This window comes from Prionailurus viverrinus, chromosome D1, assembly GCF_022837055.1.
Source record: "Prionailurus viverrinus isolate Anna chromosome D1, UM_Priviv_1.0, whole genome shotgun sequence".
Lineage (NCBI taxonomy): Eukaryota > Metazoa > Chordata > Mammalia > Carnivora > Felidae > Prionailurus > Prionailurus viverrinus.
The window spans coordinates 109,986,557-110,004,705 of NC_062570.1; the positions used below are offsets into that span (position 1 = coordinate 109,986,557).

An 18,149-nucleotide genomic window follows, 5' to 3' on the forward strand; every position below is an offset into this window, starting at 1 on the left:
TCTGACTTCCTCTCAGGTCATGATCTTGCGGTTCATGGGTTTGAGCCCCGTGTCAGGCTCTTGTGCTGACAGCTCAGACTGGAGCCTGCTTCAGATTCTGTCTCCCTCTCTCTGCCCCTCCCTCACTCGCACTCTTTCACTCAAAATAAATAGTAAAAATATTTTTTTTTAAATTTTTTTTAACGTTTATTTATTTTTGAAACAGAGAGAGACAGAACATGAACAGGGGAGGGGCAGAGAGAGAGGAAGACACAGAATCTGAAACAGGCTCCAGGCTCCGAGCTGTCAGCACAGAGCCCGACGCCGGGCTCGAACTCACGGACCGTGAGATCATGACCTGAGCCGAAGTCGGACGCTTAACCAACCAAGCCACCCAGGCGCCCCTTAAAAATATTTTTTTAATGGGCGTCTGGGTGGCTCGGTTGAGGGTCCGACTTGATTTTGGCTCAGGTCATTATCTGGTTTGTGAATTCGAGCCCCGCGTCGGGCTCAGCTCTGGCACTACAGAGCCTCTTTGAGATCTCCCTCTCTGCCCCTCCCTTGCTCGCACTCTCTCAGAAAAAAAAAAAAAAAAAAATAGTGGTGACCAGAGCTGATGGGGTCCCTCTTGAATAGAAACAGCTATTTAGTCTGATGCTCTCACGAATTCCCCATTGTTTCAGTGATGGGAAATAGTTCTCTCCATTTTGTAGACTGACGACCAGTCTCAGATTATTTTATAAGAAACTATAGGATTTTTTTTTTTTTTTTTTCAGGGAAAATGACTCCTCGGGAAGGCTTGTGCCTATGAATAGTTAGGGGATGTGTCCTTGGAATGCTCAGTTCAAGAAATACATGTATTTTTATTTATTTTGAGAGCGCAAGTGGGACGGGCAGAGAGAGGGAGAGAATCCCAAGCAGGCCACACTGTCAGCCCAGAGCCCATGGCAGGGCTCAAACCACCAACTGTGAGATCACGACTTGAGCCAAAGTTGGACGCTTAACCATCAAGAACTATTTCCAATTGTTTGGGAGGTGGCCCACTGCCTTGCACCCCACTCCCTACTCCCCCCTACGCTGCCCCCTATTGTCACCTGTTTAAGAAATGGTCAGAGGAAACAGTACAGATCTAGAAGGGGCAGCATACTGCATCATGGCAATTTCGCAGTTTTTGCCAACCTTGGTTACTTGTCTGTAAAATGGGGACAATACCACCTATGTCAGGATTCTAGTGAGGAATGCATGACAGACACCCAGAGCACAGGCCTGGCACGTGAGAAGTCCCAGGTTTCATTCATTCGTGTGACGAGTGTTTGTTAAACTATTACTGGGTGCTGTGACTGATAAATGAATGAATGAAAATAAGGAGGAAATCTAGACACGGACGGGCGTTCAAGGGGAAGGTTTCAACGTCGCTCCCACCAGGCTTGTGACTGCCCGCCACGCGAGCGCGACACGCCGGATATGACGTCACCCACTCCCGTGGTTCCCAGAACTAGGCTGTGGGACCGGAAATTAACCCGGGGGGCGGTGTGCAGACTGACCGGAAGTGGGCACGGGCGGGCGCTGTCGGCCCCAGCTCCCGGGAGCCGGTGGAGACGAGCGTGAGGAAGGCGGGACGCGGGGCGGGGCCGCTGCAGGGGCGGGGTCTGCAGGCTGGCGGGTGGGGGGCGGGGACCCCTCGTGTCCCCGGGACCCCGCCTGCCCGGGCGCCGGCGGCGGCACGGCCATGAAGCTGAAGCTGAAGAACGTGTTTCTCGCCTACTTCCTGGTGTCGATCGCCGGCCTCCTCTACGCGCTGGTGCAGCTCGGTGAGCGGGGCGGGGCGGGGGTGCGGCGGGCCCGTCCGAGGGCGCCAGCCGCCTTGCATCCCGCCCTGGGGATGAGCCCCCGCGCAGACACCATTCAGCCGGCTCGGCCCTCCGACAGCCCTCTGCGGCCGCCGGGCGCACTCCCCTCTCTAGAACGCACCGCGGCTTCCCACCGCACCTCGGATGAGATGCAGACTCCTTCCCAGAGTCCGCAAGGCCCCGCATGATCTGTTGCCGTCCTCCTTTCCAACCCCATCTCCTTCCCCACTCGCTCGCTCTGCTCCGGCCACACAAGCTGCATGACAGTTTCTCGAAAAGCCCACGCTCATTGCTGCTTCAAGCTCTTAACCTGTTCCTTCTGGCTGCAGTGCTTTTCTCCCAGCTCTTTCCTGGCCGCCTCTTTCTCATCCTTCAGGTCTCAGCTCAGATGTCACCGCCTCAGAGAGGCCTTCCCTGACCACCTTAGCTAGATTAACTCTTCTTTTTTTCTGGATTCTCTTTTATTCTCTATCTTAAATGTTTCCTTCGTGGCCCTTACCACAGTTTGTAATGATTTTACTAATGTGTTTCTTTGCTCAGTGTCTGCCTCCTCCACTAAACTGAAAGCTCCGCGAAGGCAGGGACCATGTCTGCTTTACTCCCTGCTGTATCCCCAGCACCTAAGGCTGTGCCTTCTACGAGGAGCATTCAATAAATATTTATCCAATAACGGAATCAATGAATTTTATGAGTCTTTGGTTACATAGCCAAGGGAACAGATTGAATGTTGCCTCTTACTCGGAGATTTAGAGACCAGGCTTTGATCCTCAGGTATTTAAAAGACTGCCCTGTTTCAGGAGATTGACTTCTTTATGGCTCCAGAAGGCAACATTAGGACCAGCAGGTAGAAGGGATGGAGGCAGATGATCAGCTCGATATCGGAATGAAAGCTGCAACAGATGGGATGTATTGAAGTTGGAGAGGGCTGCTGATTGAGACCACCAGGGATGTAGAAGAGGCTGTCGGGGAAGTTGTCAGGAGATGACTGCACTGGCTAGGAGTTGAACGAGAAGGTTATGCCCCTCTGGGATGCTCAACGTGCTGTGTGTGGTTCTCTGCCCCCATCCCTGCTTCCTGGGACCAGGCCAGCCATGTGACTGCCTCCCTCCCCTGCGGGCAGCAGCAGAACAGCTTCGGCAGAAGGATCTGAGGATTTCCCAGCTGCAGGCTGATCTCCGTCGCCCACCCCCTGCCCCTGCCCAGCCCCCCGAACCTGAGGCCCTGCCTACTATCTATGTTGTTACCCCCACCTACGCCAGGTACGGGCTCTGGTACGCCCAGGAGGCCTGGCACTGGCCAGGAGGTGGGGGTTGGGGAGGGGTCTGGGGAGTCACCGGGCCGGGGGGTGTTTCTCAAACTAGGGCATGCCAAGTGACAGGATAAATGAGCCACGTCTTTCCTCAAAGGTGTGTGAGAAAATGGTTGTTTTTCCATTGAAATGGACAGGGGTACACTGTGAAATCGAATACACAGCTCCTGCCAAAGTTTAAGATAGAGCCATATAGTTTCAAAGAGACGTTGAGCTTGCCCGAGTTCACTCTCTCTCAGGGATCCTTTGGGGAGAAAGCTTGAGCACCCCTGGCTCAATTGAAATAGAAAAGGCCCTGGCCTTATGTCACACCAGTTACGCCAGCTGTGATTTACAGTGTGTTTACTCTCTACCAGGCACTGTGCTAAGGGCTCTCCTTTCTTTTTTTTTTTTTAATTTTTAATGTTTATTTATTTCTGAGACAGAGAGAGAGCATGAGTGGGGGAAGGGCAGAGAGAGAGAGAGAGAGGAAGACACAGAATCCGAAGCAGGCTCCAGGCTCTGAGCTGTCAGCGCAGGGCCCAACGCGGGGCTCGAACTCACAAACCGTGAGATCATGACCTGAGCCGAAGTCAGTCGCTCAACCGACTGAGCCACCCAGGCACTCCTACTTTTTTTTTTTTTTTTTTATTAAAATATAGCTTTATTATTGATACAAACCAACTGGGGAACATGGTTTTGGGTCTGTCGCTAAAGAGCCTACTAACTCCTCCCTGGAATCAGATGGCTGACCCATCTAGGCACAGCCAGCTGTCAACCCCGTCCCCTTACACACATGCAGCACCAACCCTGGGACGGACAGACTGATCTGAAGGATCAAGAAGCCTAGAAGGATAAACTGGGCCACACCTTCCCAGTTTCTTGTCTAAACTCTGGAAAATTCCCTGGAGAGGAAGGAGGCAAAGGACTCCTCTAAATACCTCTATCCGGAAACCCAAGCACAGGAGGAAGAGGACCTGGTCCTAAGGGTATTTTAGAAAGTCATTATAATTTAATCTTCAAGATGACATTGTTGTAAAGTACCGTTCATCCCATTTGATAGCAGAGGAAACAGGTTTGGGGAGATCTGACCCATTTCCCCCCAGTGTCTTACCTAATAAGTAACAGAACTGGCATTCAGACCCAGAGCTGATTCCAAAGCCTGTGTCCCTTAACGTGTAGTCTCCCACAGCCAGAGCCCTTGGGTTGAGGCGAGTGACAGACACGGGCTGTACGAACAGGGGAGGTGAGTGAATGCAGTGTGAAATTGACAAGCGACAAAAGGAGTTTGGATATTGGCTGGGGAAAGACCACGGGGGATACTAGAAGGGGCTCAGGAGAAGCTATGTATACTGGCTGGAGTGAGTAAATGGTGCCCACCCCTCGCCCTCCTCTTCATCTCTCCCCCTGCAGGCTGGTGCAAAAAGCAGAGCTTGTGCGGCTGTCCCAGACGCTGAGCCTGGTGCCCCGGCTGCACTGGCTGCTGGTGGAGGATGCTGAAGGCCCCACCCCATTGGTCTCTGGGCTGCTGGCGGCCTCGGGCCTCCTCTTCACACACCTGGCAGTCCTCACCCCCAAGGCCCAGCGGCTCAGGGAGGGTGAGCCAGGCTGGGTTCGGCCCCGTGGTGTAGAACAACGGAACAGGGCCCTGGACTGGCTCCGGAGAGGAGGGGGCGCCGTCGGGGGAGAGAAGGACCCTCCCCCAGCCGGCACCCGGGGAGTCGTATACTTTGCTGATGATGACAACACCTACAGCCGGGAGCTCTTTGAAGAGGTGAGCACCGGAGGTGGGGGGGGCGGGATCGGGAGAGAGGCCAGGCGGGGCCAGCTTTGCCTGTTGCCCTGGTTACCAGTGTTGCTCTAGGCTGCTGTGTGAGGAGGGGGAGCAGTGGGCCAGAGTGACCCCAGCGGTCCTTCCTGCTGCTCCCTTGTCCCTGGGCCACCCCGTGTCTGTTTCGTCTCTTCTGACCTCTCATAGATGCGCTGGACCCGTGGTGTCTCAGTGTGGCCTGTGGGGCTGGTAGGCGGCCTGCGATTTGAGGGCCCTCGGGTACAGGATGGCCGGGTTGTGGGCTTCCACACGGCATGGGAGCCCAACAGGCCCTTTCCAGTGGATATGGCAGGATTCGCTGTTGCCCTGCCCTTGCTGTTGGCAAAGCCCAACGCCCAGTTTGATGCTACTGCTCCCCGGGGCCACCTGGAGAGCAGTCTCCTGAGCCACCTCGTGGATCCCAAGGACCTGGAGCCGCGAGCTGCTAACTGCACTCGGGTAAGGGATGAAGGTGGGCAGAACTCCGGCTTTGGGATATGGCAAGGTGATGGGGGGAAAGTGGAGTAAGGCCTTGGGGAGGAGGATCACAGGGTGGGTGTTTGAACCACGAGGGACCTTCCAGGGCCCGGACTCAACCTTGCCGACAGCACTACTGCAGGGGAAGCTGGGAGCCAGGGAAGGAAAGCGGTCCCCTGGGCACCCATGTAGCACAGAGCGGGTGAGGGGCCTCTCTTTTAGAGGCACTAAAGCCTCCTGCCATTCACGCTTTGGAGCCAACGCTGTGTGTGTAGAGGGGGTGAGTGGGTCCACTCTACACAGAGGGCCCAGTTCTAACCGAAAGCCTCCTGGGACAGGTTCTGGTGTGGCATACGCGGACGGAGAAGCCCAAGATGAAGCAGGAGGAGCAGTTGCAGCGGCAGGGCCGAGGCTCAGACCCAGCTGTCGAGGTGTGATGGCAGGCCCCACCCTGACTACCACCTCCTCAGGCACAGACCTGGCGGACTGGGCCCCTGGCCTGCCCAGGATCCGGTTTTCCTAGTCCTGACCCCTCAGAGCCGGGGCGGTGGCCCCTCTGCCCCCTCAGCCCCACGGCATGGCCCAGCTGCTTCGCCCCTCCCCCAGCCTGCCATGTGGCACTGCCCACAGGCTGGGGACAAGCAGCCCTTGTATTGAGCCAGGTCAGCCCTGTCTGGGGCGGAGCAGAAGGACAGGCACTCAGGAGGGAGGGCTGCTGAGCAACCGGGCAACTCACTGGGGCTGGGCATGCCCTGGGGGGCTGGAGGAGCTGGGCTGGACCCTCCCCACCTGAGCATGCTGACCCCCTCTCCTACCTCCAGAATAAAAGATCTCAAGCTGGAGGGGCCTGTGGTTTCCTTCATTCCACACATTCTGGCTCTTGCATTTGAGATCCTTCCCAGAGTCGAAACCCAGGAGTCCTGGCTTCTCTATCAGACAGAAATCAATTCTCCCAGGGCCCCCCAACCCCCTTGAAAGGAAGATCGGTGGCTTCAGTGCAAAAAGCTTTATTGAGTCTCTGTGCCAGGAGCAGTCGCCAGCCCTTCCCGTGTCGCTTTCCCATCACCCTGTGTTTTCTCTGTTCCCCGCTGGTTCCAGCCGCAGGGGCTAAGCCCCGGCCACCTGGTTTTCCTGCCGCCCCCAGTCCAGCTCGGTGACTATCCTTAACCCCTCTAATCCCAGGGACCCCCCCTCCCCCACCTGGAGCCTTGGTATGGAGTTGTGAGGTTTTCAGTGTTTGTCCATCCCTCCCCTTCCCCCCTCCCATTCCCCATCAGGCCACTAGGCCTCAGGTGGACCCTCCTTAGGAGGTGCCTCTTCCGGTGGGGTCTCCTCAGGTGCCGGCCTGTGAGCCACCCCTCCCTGTCGCCACGCTGTTTGCAGCATGTCCTTCAGCCCGCTGGGAAAGAGGTAGCCCTGGGTCTCTCCCTCCCCATCGATGACTCCTCCGAGCCCCTCCAGTGCTGTCTGCAGGTACCGCAGGCCCAGGAGCACCAGAGTCTGGGGGAAAAGCAAAGGGAAAGAGGTCAGTGAGGGTCCACCGCCCCAGGGGCCAGAGCTGGAGGCAGCCCTCAGACACTTTGCTGACTCACCTGCAGCAGGAAGGTGACAGCCAGCATGCTGCCCAGCGTGCTCGCCAAACCCTGCAGGTGCCCCAGCAGCACCCCGTGGCATCCTTGCGCCCAGAGGTTTAGGTTGGGCTGACGGGGATCAAAGAGCGGGTGGGCATGGGGGTCTGAGAGCCGGCTTTGCAGGCAAGGTCTGGGTGAGTGGGGGTTGCAGCAGGAGAAAGGGACACCGTCGATCAGATACAGGCCCTCCACGTTGCTCTGGATGCGGCTGCAAAGGGAGGGGACAGGGGAGTTAGGGCGCCTGGAAGTCGAGGCCTGGAGGAAAGGCTGCCGGGCACAGGAATGGAGAAGGGAAAACAGGAAAAAGACCTTCACTGACTGGTTTGCTGTGTGCCGGGCGTGCATAATTCATTTATCCTCACAATAAGTCTGTAAGATCGGTCCCATTAGCTCCATTCTACAAATGAGGAAATGGGCCCAGAGCTGTTTGGTAACAGGCCCTGGGTCACACACCTGATAGAATAGCAGATCTGTAACCCATTCTCTCGATCACTAGGCTCTATTTACTTCCTATCTGGGTAAGGTGGGTTTCAAGGGATGGGGAGGAGGAAAAGGAGGGGAAGGAGGCCAGGAGGAGGGGGGCGGGGGAATAAGACACTCACTCCACCACGTCCTGGTCATTGGGATCCAAGTAACGGCTGCTGACCCACTGGACCCCAAACCAATCCTTGTACCCGTGGCGCCCGCAGCAGTGGTGCCTCAGCTGCAGCTCATCCAACAGCCGTTTGGCATGACAGTGTCCGGGCACCTCTGTGTCTTTGTAGTGAACCAAGGCAGTCCCCAGGCCCTCCTCCAGCCCTGTGTCCAGACTCCCAGGTAAAGCCAGGGCCAGTCCCAGGGCCAGGACCAGAAGACCCCCGCCCCCAGCAGTGCCAACCACGAGCAGCGGGCCTAGGACCTTCCGCCAGGGAGGGTATTGAGCTGCGTCCAGACTGGCCCTGCTGGTCCCTGCACCCACCAGTCCTGTGCCCAAAGCCACCGCACCAGCTGCCAGGGCAACCCGGGGCAGGGCAGCAAATGGGCAGGAGGGAGCCAAGAAGGTGCTGAGGTGCCACAGCTGGACCTGGAGGTGCCCGCTATAGAGGAGGGTGAGGCCACCGGCCAGCGCCAGCAGCCAGGAGAGGAGCCAGAGCCCCTGTGCCAGACGGATGCGGGGCTGGAGGGGCAGCACCAGGGGCAACACCGGCGCCATCTCCCATCTCTGCCCAAGGGAAAGCAGAGCTCTCAGGGACTAGGGTTGGCCGGCGCAGGGTGCTGAGTCAGCCCAGCCCGGCTTGAGCTGGGCTAATGCCATCCTGACCCCAATACCCTGGGAATCCTCCCACCCCCATCCTTAATAACCCGCTGCCCTGGCCCCTGCCAGCCCCAATTCGAGATGCCTTGGCCTTGCCCCTTAGGAAAAGCCCCGCCCCCGGGCTAAGGGCCCATTTCATGACCCCGCCCCTGCCCCCTCGCGGAAGTGGGGAGGGGCCGGTCGGCTCTGCCCCTAGGGGCTAGGGGCAGGGACTCCGGGACCAGAGAGGACCCCAGGGATTCAGGGGGCGGGGATCCCGGAAGGGCCTGGAGGGCGGAGGCCCAGAGGGGGTCCGGGGGGTCAGCGGGTTAGCCCTGCCCGGGGACTGAGCCGCGAGGCCCGGACAGGGAGGGGTTACCAGGCGGCCCGGCCCCCCCCACCTCGTCCCGCCCCCCCTCCCGCGCTTCCTGGCGGCTCCGCGTCCGGCGCCTGTTTGTGCCGCGGCGCTGGGGCCCCGGACGGCCCCGCCACCCCACCCCCGGGAGCCGAGAGCGGCCCCGGGAGAGTCCGAGGCCCCGGCGGGTCCTGGAGCCTGCCGCCCCCGCTCCACAGCGCCCCCTCCAGGCCCTTTCCCCGCGCCCGACAGCGCCCCCGGGGGGTGGCACGGCACCCTTGCGCGCGCGCCCCGGGGTGCTTCCCCTTCCCCTCTCCCTGGCCATGGCCCCGGCGGCTTAGAAGCCTCCTCCGCCGCCGCCGCTCGGAGCAAGCCGGGGGCCGGATGGACGGGGCCGGGGGGCCCGGTGAGTACGGGGCGGGGCGGGCGGCGTGCCCCTTCCCGGAGCGCCGGCCGGTCGGCCGCTGCCAGTGCCCGACGGCTGTCTGGCGGCGTCCCCGCGTGCTCCTCGGCCTCAGGGGTTCTGAGCATCCTCCACTGTTCCTCAGGTCGCTCTCCCTAGTTATTTGGATCTCCTACTGTCATTTCGAACTTCCTCAACGTCATCCTATTCCCCATGTTATTCTGGGCCCCTCGATGTTTCTCTGCCCCCTATGTTATTCCGGGCCTCTTCTCATGGTCTTTCGGGTCGTTTTACTTCTGACCCGTTACCCTGGGACCTTCACTATGACTCCGTCTCCACTGATACCCTCTCCTGTCATTCTCGATCTCTCCTCCTGGTCCTGTGAGCCCTCAGATGACTGTACTCTTCGGGGCGCCCTCTTCTTTTCGCGCCCCCTTCTCCGTTTCTCTGCCTGCCTTGGAGACCTGAGCTTTGCTCTGGGGTGGGCCGGCATCCCGCGCCGGCGCTGCGCCTCCCTCTGTGGTTCCCACGTTCCTGGGCAGTACTCCATATTTTCCCCCTGGTACTCCATGGTACTCCCTGTCTTTGCGGAGGTTGAGACAGCAGCAGGAAGGGAGCCTTGCCAGGCTCCTCGCCTGCCCTGCCAGAAGGAGGCCCTTGATTCTCTACCACCCGCCTCCTCCCCTCCGGGCCAGCCTCCAAGCCCGGGGCTGCTTGAAGGGGGTAGTCCTATCGGACGAATGCAAGGTCGGAGGGGAGTCAGAATCCCCTCAGCCCTTTTCTTGAGGTGGTGGGTACATTCTGAGTGCTTCTTGGCCTTTCCCCAGGTGAGGGCCCTGCTCAGGAGGCCCTGCAGTCCTTGAGCCGGCGGCTTCAGGTGCAGGAGAAGGAGATGGAGCTGGTTAAGGCGGCCCTGGCAGAAGCCCTCCGCCTGCTGCGGCTGCAGGCGCCCCCGAACTCCCTGCAGGACCCTGGCGCCCCAGCTCCTACAAGGGACAGGTAGGCAGGTTGTCACGCCCTCTTCTTCCGAGGGCCTCTGGGGGCATCAGGTTGACTCACTGTCTCCCCAGCAGCCCTGCAGCCCCCCCAGGACTGCCACCCACGTGCAGCCCCTCCTTGGTGAGCCGGGGCACCCAGACGGAGACAGAGGTTGAGGTGCAGCCGTCCCCTGGACCCCCTGGCCTGAGCAATGGGCCCCCAGCCCCACAGGGGGGCAGTGAAGAGCCTAGTGGGACCCAGTCTGAAGGAGGGGGCAGCAGCAGCAGTGGTTCCCCTGGCCCCCCAGGGATCCTCAGGCTTGTGCAGCCCCCACAGCGCGCTGACACGTAAGTGTCCTGTGGCAGGGGCCAGGAGGGCCGGCGGGGGGACTGGGAAGCGTGAGGAGAGGGAACGATCTTTACCAGCTCACTATGCTCCTACCAGGCCACGGAGAAATTCTTCCTCCTCCTCATCCCCCTCAGAGCGGCCTCGGCAGAAACTCTCCCGGAAGGCAGCTTCCTCGGCCAACCTGTTATTGCGGTCAGGGAGCACAGAGAGGTGGGCGAGGCTCCCGCCACCCCCAACCCGCCCCACCCCACGCTCAGGCTCTCGACTTTCCACATCCCTCACCTCACTTCCCTGGGTGGGGTGGGGGGACCTCATCGCCCAACAGGAAGAAAGGAACAAGCCCCCCAGGGGCGCCTGCTGTGTACCCGGCACTGTGCTAAACCCTCGACCTCCTCCATCTCATTCAGTTCCCACGACACCCTTGGGGGGTAGGTGGTCTCATGCTGTTCATTGTCCAGGCGAGGAAGCAGGCTCAGAGAGGGTAAGTCATTTGTCTCGGGTCACACAGCCAGAACTAGGATCTGAACCCTCCTCTCCCTGACTTCGGTTCCATCATATCACCACATACCTTCCAGGATTCCGAGAGGTACCAAAAAGCTCTCGCGATTTTCCTGGATGACCGTTTTCGGAGTTTTCCCCCCACCGCCCCTCACCGCCCCCCACCCCACCCCCAACCAGGCTTTATTTCTACAGAGCAAGGGGAAATTCTAGTGGCTGAACATAGTTGTCTCAGAGTCTGTACAGGCCCCAGGACACCTGAGCGTTCATTCTAGCCATGTCCTCGGTTTCCCCTGTATTCTCAGAAGAGAAGTCACTACGTTTTTGATCTAATGACAGCTATCTGTGGAATTCACCTGTTACTTTCCCCTTGAGAGATAAAGACTTTCTTGCTGACCTCCCAGATCCCTGAAAGGCAGGGCTGGTGTACATTCTGGATTCACTTTGGCCCCATTTTACCGATGGAGAAATGAAAAGGTCAACCAGAAGCCTGGTAGTCTAGAGGAAAGGGCTCCCCGCCTGTCATGCTGCCGCACTGGCTCTGACAAGCTTTATGGCCTGAATCTTCTCATCTCTTACATGGAGCTGAGAGTCCCCATCTACTCTGGGGCCCCGAATGCTCCGAATGCAAACTAAAAGCCTGCAGAGATGACTCTGTAGGTCTCTGGAGTAACCTCCTTTCTTGTGTCCTGCCCTTCCCCACTTAGGTCTTGGGCCCTGACCCCATCCCTCTGCTTTTCTCTCTTCCCAACAGCCGTGGGGGGAAAGACCCCCTCTCCAGCCCCGGGGGTCCTGGGTCTCGGAGAAGCAACTACAATTTGGGTACGTACAGAGGAGTGAATAACTTGGATGACAAAGTTAGGGTTTGGGCGACAGCCCTGAGAGCTATTTTGGGGGACCTGTGAGGTGTGGTGGGTAGAGTTCTGCTCTGGCTTTCCTGGAAGGGAGGCTGCAGGGTGGTGGTTGACACCCCCCTTTTCTCTGTAGAAGGCATCTCAGTGAAGATGTTCCTTCGCGGCCGCCCCATTACCATGTACATCCCGTCTGGCATCCGCAGCCTTGAGGAGCTGCCCAGCGGCCCACCCCCGGAGACCCTCAGCCTTGACTGGGTGTATCCTGCCCCCTCCAATCCCCCAGGAACCACCTTAACCATCTTGGGAACCCCCCCTTCTTTATGGTTTCCCCCTGGACCTGCGGGATCAGGGAGCCCTCTGAATCCTCCCCTCCCATCCTCTGCCGATGGTGCTGCCAGCCAGAAGGTCTTCCGTTGCCCCCTCTTCCTCATTCTGCCCTTGATCTGACCCTTTCCTTGACTGTGATCCCCACTCCAGTTACGGGTACAGGGGTCGTGACTCCCGCTCTAATCTGTTTGTGCTGCGCTCTGGGGAGGTGGTCTACTTTATCGCCTGTGTGGTGGTGCTGTACCGGCCCGAGGGAGGCCCAGGGGGTCCTGGAGGTGGCGGCCAGCGACATTACCGGGGCCACACGGACTGTGTTCGATGGTGAGGGGCCTGGGACCTGGGAGTGGGCGGGCGGCTCTAGGCGCGGGGATGGTGGGCTTGGCAGGAGCAGGGTCTGGGTCGGTGTGGAGGAGCAGGAGAGTAGAGTCGCCTTGCTGCTCTGCAAGCATGGAGAAGGTGTCCTGAGGGGTCTTGAGAGACCGACCCCCTTCCCTAGAGTGTCTCCTCCCCCCACTTAGTCTGGCCGTCCACCCCGATGGTGTTCGTGTAGCCTCAGGACAGACAGCTGGAGTGGATAAAGATGGAAAGGTAAGACCAAAGCCCAACACCAGGCAGACAGGCTGAAATTCCAGCCTGCCTTTCCTTCATACCCCTGACCCCTTCTCCTCTCCCAGCCCCTGCAGCCTGTGGTTCACGTCTGGGACTCAGAGACACTGCTGAAGCTGCAGGAGATTGGACTGGGGGCCTTCGAGCGGGGCGTGGGAGCCCTGGCCTTTTCAGTTGCGGTGAGCTGACCCCAAAGCTTCTAGACCCCCATCTTCCTTGCCCAGGAACCTCATTCTTGCACTTCACCGGGAAGCCTCAGAAGTTCTGACCTTCCTGGACCTGGCTCCGCCGGTTCTCCTGAGAAAGGAGCAGGTGTCCCCTTCTCCTGCCCGCTCAACTTGTGATGGCAGCCCTTGCCTAATGACCATGAACCCACAGACTTCTAGGCCTCACTCGGCCCCTCCGATGTGTCCCCCATTCTCAGGATCAGGGTGCTTTTCTTTGTGTGGTGGATGATTCCAATGAGCACATGCTGTCCGTGTGGGACTGCAGCCGGGGCACAAAGCTGGCTGAGATCAAGGTGAGGAGTCCAGGCGGCCTGGCGGGGCACCGTGGTTAGGGACCTGGGGGCAGTGAAGTATAGAGAGCTGCAGACTTACCCATACGTTGACTTCCTTTCTGGCTGGGTCACCTGGAGGAAGCCCCCTAGCCTCTCTGAGGCTGTAAACGGGGATTTCAGAAGTTCTGGCTTCCTGAGGGATAATGTCTTAGGCATTAGGGTGGTTCTGGCATCGTGAGTGACAGGGAGGGGTGCCCTGAGGGGACCAGGGTCTGGGTCCAGCAGGAAGGCTTGTCCTCGGGTTTCAGGATATCAGCAGGCCGGCTGTCAGGCTGCAAACTGAAGAGTCAAGTCAAGTGAAGGTGCTCAGGGCTTGGGGTGGCTGAATCTGGTATCTTCCCTTCAGAGTACAAATGACTCAGTCTTGGCCGTTGGCTTCAGCCCTCGCGACAGCAGCTGCATTGTCACCAGTGGGAAATCGCATGTCCACTTCTGGAACTGGAGTGGAGGAGCAGGGGTTCCTGGGAACGGGACTCTCACCCGGAAACAGGGTGTCTTTGGGGTGAGGCGTGGATGGGTGTGGGGTGGGGGGGGGGAGGACAGAGTGGAGATGGAAGTATTGGTCTGAATACCTTAGACCCTGATACCACCCAGCTGGCAAGGGTCTGTGACTTTCAGTCTTTGGCCTTCCCTTTGATCTCTGCTCTCTCCCCTAGAAATACAAGAAACCCAAGTTTGTCCCTTGCTTTGTGTTCCTCCCGGATGGGGACATTCTTACTGGGGACTCAGAGGGGAACATTCTCACCTGGGGACGGAGCCTCTCAGATGCCAGGACCCCAGGCAGGGGTGGGGCCAAAGGTATGTGGTTGGAGGTGGCACCTGGGAAGTCTAGTACCCCAGAGGGTGTCTGTGGGAAACAGAGGATTTTCCTTTTTCTTTTTTTTTTTAACCATGAGAATTGATAGATCTCTGTGGACCCTCTAGAAAGGCCGGCTGGAAGGGTAGGGGCGACACGGCTGGGGCTTTGGAGTCTGCCAGATCCTGGGTTCAGATTCCAGTTTTGCCACTAGTTGTGTGGCCTTTAGGAAGTTACCTCACTTCTTTGAGCCTCGGTTGTTCAGTCTGTAAACTGGCTAAAATAATAGCTGAGGATCAGAGATCACATTCAGTAGGTGCTCAGCGGCTAGGAGTTATTATTGTGTTGTGACGGCCAAGGCTGCCTCTGTTCCCCACTTCCCTGTACCCCCACAGCATGACCCACTCGTGACTTTGCCAACAGAGACCTATGGGATTGTGGCCCAGGCCCATGCTCACGAAGGTTCCATCTTTGCCCTGTGTCTCCGGCGGGATGGGACTGTACTGAGTGGTGGCGGACGGGACCGCCGGCTGGTCCAGTGGGGGCCGGGATTGGTGGCTCTCCAGGAGGCTGAGGTGAGGGCTAGCCTGGGGTCGAAGGAGGGAGTGGGGAGAGGAATGGCCAGGGGGCCCCTGACTTCATGCCACCGTTCTGCAGATTCCTGAACACTTTGGGGCTGTGCGGGCCATTGCTGAGGGGCTGGGCTCCGAGCTGCTGGTGGGAACCACGAAGAATGCATTGCTGAGGGGAGATCTGGCGCAGGGCTTCTCCCCTGTAATCCAGGTTGGAGGGCCAAGGGCTCCAGGGAGGAGGGTGGGAAGTGCTACTGAGGAGGGGCAGAGGTAACAGCCCGTGATCTGCTGCAGGGTCACACGGATGAGCTCTGGGGGCTCTGCACACATCCCTTCCAGAACCGTTTTCTCACCTGTGGCCATGACCGACAACTCTGCCTGTGGGATGGGGAGGGCCATGCGCTGGCCTGGAGCATTGACCTCAAGGTAGAGCCCCGTGTCCCTGGGTCCCCAGTGCCACACCCACCATGGCTTCTGTGGACACCCCTCCTTCCCCAGCATCCCTCTTCCTTCTCCCCAGGGGCAGCCACTTTGTACTGGTATGGCTGTGTTGGCTACCAAAATCTGCATTCTTCTGTGCGGATGCCTCCAGTGTCCCCTAGGCACTGTCCCCTCCCGTTTACCCCCAAACCCCCAGACCTCCCTTTGATCCAGCAACAAATGGTTAATCTCTGGCACAGCCTCCTAGCTCAGTTCTGGTTGTTAAATATGTTGAGTATCGCCTAGTTTAGGCTCCAGTGACACCCTGCCTCCACCCCAGGTCTACTGCCCCTCTCCTCCCTGTCTCATCCTTGGGAGGAGAAGGCTTTGGTGTTGCCAACATGACGAGGTGTCTGTCCGGGAACCTTCACTAGAAAGGCATCTTCCTGAATTCACCTTCTCCCCCCTCCCAGGAGACTGGTCTCTGTGCTGACTTCCACCCCAGCGGGGCAGTTGTGGCCGTAGGACTGAACACAGGGAGGTGAGAGGAGCCAGGATTCCTGGGAGGGGAAAGCAGGAGCTTTGGGAAGGGCCCCTGATAATGGGGTGGCAGGGGAGGAGTGTGGCTCAGGAGCCCCAACCGCACCTTCTCGTTTCTCAGTGCTTTTCTCTGCAGCCCGGGCCTCCCCTGCTCTGCCTGTGGCAACTGTCATCACATCCAACCACTCTCCCCTCTGAGCCTGGGAGTGGCAGCTTAGGATAGAAAAGCTGTGGGGGGTAGGAGGGACATGGGAGAGACTGACACAGGGAAGTGACAGGCTTACAGACTCCATAAGGTTCCTGTATTCTTTTCTTAGAGGCATCAGAAGCCCCTCACCCTTTCTCTCTCCTTAGCGTCTTCCGATTTCCTGGCATAAGAATGCAGCGGCAACCTGTCTACATCACAGCCTTTCTGTTGGCGTCTCTGACGCTCTCCAACTTGCCAACCCCCACGTTGCCCAGGATGGGTAACCTCACACCTGCTTTCCACCCCCTCCCTTCCAGGTGGCTGGTTTTGGACACGGAGACCAGAGAGATCGTGTCTGATGTCACTGATGGCAATGAGCAGCTCTCAGTGGTCCGCTACAGCCCAGGTGGGAGCCACCCCCACCCTGGACCCAGACCTGTCCCTGGCCCTTCCCTCTCTGAGTGACTGTCTTTATAGATGGGTTGTACCTGGCCATCGGTTCCCATGACAACATGATCTACATCTATAGCGTTTCCAGTGAGGGTGCCAAGTCCAGCCGCTTTGGCCGCTGTGTGGTGAGGAAGCCGGGGTGGAGGGTGGGGCATTGCCATAGCAGGTAAACTGGAAGGGCTCTCATGCACTAAGGGGGACCTGGGGATGGGAAATGGTAGCTACATTTTTAGTCTCTTGACCCTTGCTCCCAGGGTCACTCCAGCTTCATCACTCACCTTGACTGGTCCAAAGATGGGAATTTCATCATGTCCAATTCTGGGGACTATGAGATCCTTTACTGTGAGTGGCTGTAGGGGAAAGCATGGGGAATGGGTAATCGTCTGGGTTTTGTTTCGGGGTGGGAGGCTCCTGGTTGGGAGGGAACGAAGAGTATGTAGGGAGCTCCAGGTAGAGATGGGGCTGAAGTGGAGTTGGAATTGTTCAGGTAGGAGAAATATTGTGAGTTGAAAAACCCTACACAGTTTTACACCATGCCTTTCCCCACGAGGACGTGAGGGAGTTGAGGAACGTACTAGGAAAAGATTGTTTAGGACAAGTTTCTCAGCAGGTGTGGAGGAATTGACTTAGCTAGGGAGGAAGAACTGATGAGAAGCTGTTAGGGGAACTTCAGAACTTCAGGATTCAGGAAGTGCATGGGGCTGGGTTTTGCCCTGGGCTGAGGGCTACCAAGGTGACCAGATCACATGCCATTACCTCAAGTTAGTCTTTCCAACCTACCCTTCCCGGTCAGTGGGTCGGTGGGTCGGTGTCTTGCCAACCGAGGGCAGGGGGAGAGCTGAGTTGGGTGGGTTCCCTCCCCCCAGGGGATGTGGCTGGAGGCTGCAAGCTGCTGAGGAATCGCTATGAGAGCCGAGACCGGGAGTGGGCCACCTACACCTGCGTGCTGGGCTTCCATGTCTATGGTGAGCAGGGCCTCTGAACCTTGCCGGGTGGGGTGTGCGGGGTAAGGTGGAGCCCGCACTGGGCTCGGAATGCTGGGCATGTGTCAGAGGGGTGGGTGTCAAGAAACCGGCAGATCCAGCCCAGGAGGCCCCTCTGGCCCTCGGTGGCTGCCGGGACCGGGAAGGATTGCCTGGAACGCGGCCGGTGGGCGGCCTCGGCTGCCTGACCGCCGGAAACGGTGCGGAGCCTGGGCCGTGGGTGGCCGCGGGGAGGAGGCCATACTGAGGCCGGCTGCTGTGCTAGGCGTGTGGCCAGACGGCTCGGATGGCACCGACATCAACTCCCTGTGCCGCTCCCACAACGAGCGAGTGGTGGCCGTGGCCGACGACTTCTGCAAAGTGCACCTGTTCCAGTACCCGTGCGCGCGCGCCAAGGTGAGGCCTCCAGGGGCCTCTGGGGCCGGGCGGGCGGGGACCGGGTCCAGGGCTTCCCGGCCACCGCAGCTCGGTCTTCTTTCCCGCCCAGGCTCCGAGCCTCGTGTACGGCGGCCACGGCAGCCACGTGACCAGCGTCCGGTTCACGCACGACGACTCGCACCTCATCTCGCTGGGCGGCAAGGACGCCAGCATCTTCCAGTGGCGAGTGCTGGGCGCTGGGGGCGCGGGGCCGGCGCCCGCCACGCCCTCTCGAACCCCCTCCCTGTCCCCCGCCTCCTCTCTCGATGTCTGACCGCTGCCGGAGGGGAGCCACCGGCCCTGCGGCGCGGCCCTGCCCACCCGAAACCCCCAGGACCAGGGGCCGACTTTTCCTCGACTTCGAGACATTCCCGATCGCGCGTTTCCCTGGAGGGGGCGAACGGCACCCCGCACACACTGTAGAGACCCGCTGGCTGAGCCGGGCAGCCCCAGCCTGGGCCCTGACTCCTGCCGCCTGCTGAGGGGCAATAAACCAAAAGCAAAGTCGCCTCCCAGTCCTTTTGTGGGGCGCGGCTGGGCGCCTCCGG

General features: G+C 59.1%; 3 protein-coding genes across 6 annotated transcripts; 2 read left to right on the forward strand and 1 right to left on the reverse strand.

Annotated features, from left to right (window-relative positions):
* Window positions 1–1,524: 1,524 nt before the first annotated feature.
* Window positions 1,525–6,246, forward strand: B3GAT3 (beta-1,3-glucuronyltransferase 3). Its single transcript, XM_047824050.1, has 5 exons — window positions 1,525–1,790; window positions 2,914–3,088; window positions 4,531–4,891; window positions 5,096–5,386; window positions 5,743–6,246. Exons 1-5 carry the CDS (start codon window positions 1,709–1,711, stop codon window positions 5,839–5,841), a joined length of 1,008 nt encoding a protein of 335 aa, XP_047680006.1. The 5' UTR covers window positions 1,525–1,708; the 3' UTR covers window positions 5,842–6,246.
* Window positions 6,247–6,644: 398 nt separating this feature from the next.
* On the reverse strand, window positions 6,645–8,479 carry ROM1 (retinal outer segment membrane protein 1). The gene is made up of 3 exons (XM_047876834.1): window positions 7,638–8,479; window positions 6,997–7,243; window positions 6,645–6,904 (listed from the first exon to the last, which is right to left on the reverse strand). Exons 1-3 carry the CDS (start codon window positions 8,225–8,227, stop codon window positions 6,686–6,688), a joined length of 1,056 nt encoding a protein of 351 aa, XP_047732790.1. The 5' UTR covers window positions 8,228–8,479; the 3' UTR covers window positions 6,645–6,685.
* A 461-nt stretch (window positions 8,480–8,940) lies between these two features.
* EML3 (EMAP like 3) lies at window positions 8,941–18,108 on the forward strand. Of its 4 annotated transcripts, none has more exons than XM_047876825.1 (22): window positions 8,941–9,069; window positions 9,894–10,065; window positions 10,137–10,391; window positions 10,489–10,602; window positions 11,645–11,712; window positions 11,878–12,001; window positions 12,222–12,392; window positions 12,590–12,659; window positions 12,746–12,856; window positions 13,102–13,197; window positions 13,583–13,738; window positions 13,893–14,034; window positions 14,456–14,607; window positions 14,690–14,815; window positions 14,899–15,030; window positions 15,498–15,565; window positions 16,069–16,157; window positions 16,229–16,326; window positions 16,456–16,543; window positions 17,068–17,166; window positions 17,450–17,580; window positions 17,672–18,108. In XM_047876825.1, the coding sequence occupies exons 1-22, from the start codon at window positions 9,048–9,050 to the stop codon at window positions 17,873–17,875; spliced, it is 2,688 nt and encodes an 895-aa protein (XP_047732781.1). In that variant the 5' UTR covers window positions 8,941–9,047; the 3' UTR covers window positions 17,876–18,108. The 4 variants fall into 4 exon arrangements, with proteins under 4 accessions (XP_047732781.1, XP_047732783.1, XP_047732782.1 ...); XM_047876827.1 differs by having other exon boundaries at window positions 17,560–17,580; XM_047876826.1 differs by having other exon boundaries at window positions 10,140–10,391.
* The last annotated feature ends 41 nt before the right edge of the window (window positions 18,109–18,149 follow it).

What these genes read in the sequence shown, in the direction of transcription:
- B3GAT3 (XM_047824050.1), top strand. Translation starts at nt 1,709, where the DNA reads ATGAAGCTGAAGCTGAAGAACGTGTTTCTCGCCTACTTCCTGGTGTCG. An exon ending in CTACGCGCTGGTGCAGCTCG is followed by an intron (nt 1,791 to 2,913) that starts GTGAGCGGGGCG and finishes TCCTGGGACCAG; the next exon opens with GCCAGCCATGTGACTGCCTC. An exon ending in GCCGGGAGCTCTTTGAAGAG is followed by an intron (nt 4,892 to 5,095) that starts GTGAGCACCGGA and finishes GACCTCTCATAG; the next exon opens with ATGCGCTGGACCCGTGGTGT.
- EML3 (XM_047876827.1), top strand. Translation starts at nt 9,048, where the DNA reads ATGGACGGGGCCGGGGGGCCCG. An exon ending in CGGTCAGGGAGCACAGAGAG is followed by an intron (nt 10,603 to 11,644) that starts GTGGGCGAGGCT and finishes TCTTCCCAACAG; the next exon opens with CCGTGGGGGGAAAGACCCCC. An exon ending in CAAAGCTGGCTGAGATCAAG is followed by an intron (nt 13,198 to 13,582) that starts GTGAGGAGTCCA and finishes TCTTCCCTTCAG; the next exon opens with AGTACAAATGACTCAGTCTT.
- ROM1 (XM_047876834.1), bottom strand. Translation starts at nt 8,227, where the DNA reads ATGGCGCCGGTGTTGCCCCTGGTGCTGCCCCTCCAGCCCCGCATCCGT. An exon ending in AATGACCAGGACGTGGTGGA is followed by an intron (nt 7,244 to 7,637) that starts GTGAGTGTCTTA and finishes CTCCCTTTGCAG; the next exon opens with CCGCATCCAGAGCAACGTGG. An exon ending in CTGTCACCTTCCTGCTGCAG is followed by an intron (nt 6,905 to 6,996) that starts GTGAGTCAGCAA and finishes CTTTTCCCCCAG; the next exon opens with ACTCTGGTGCTCCTGGGCCT.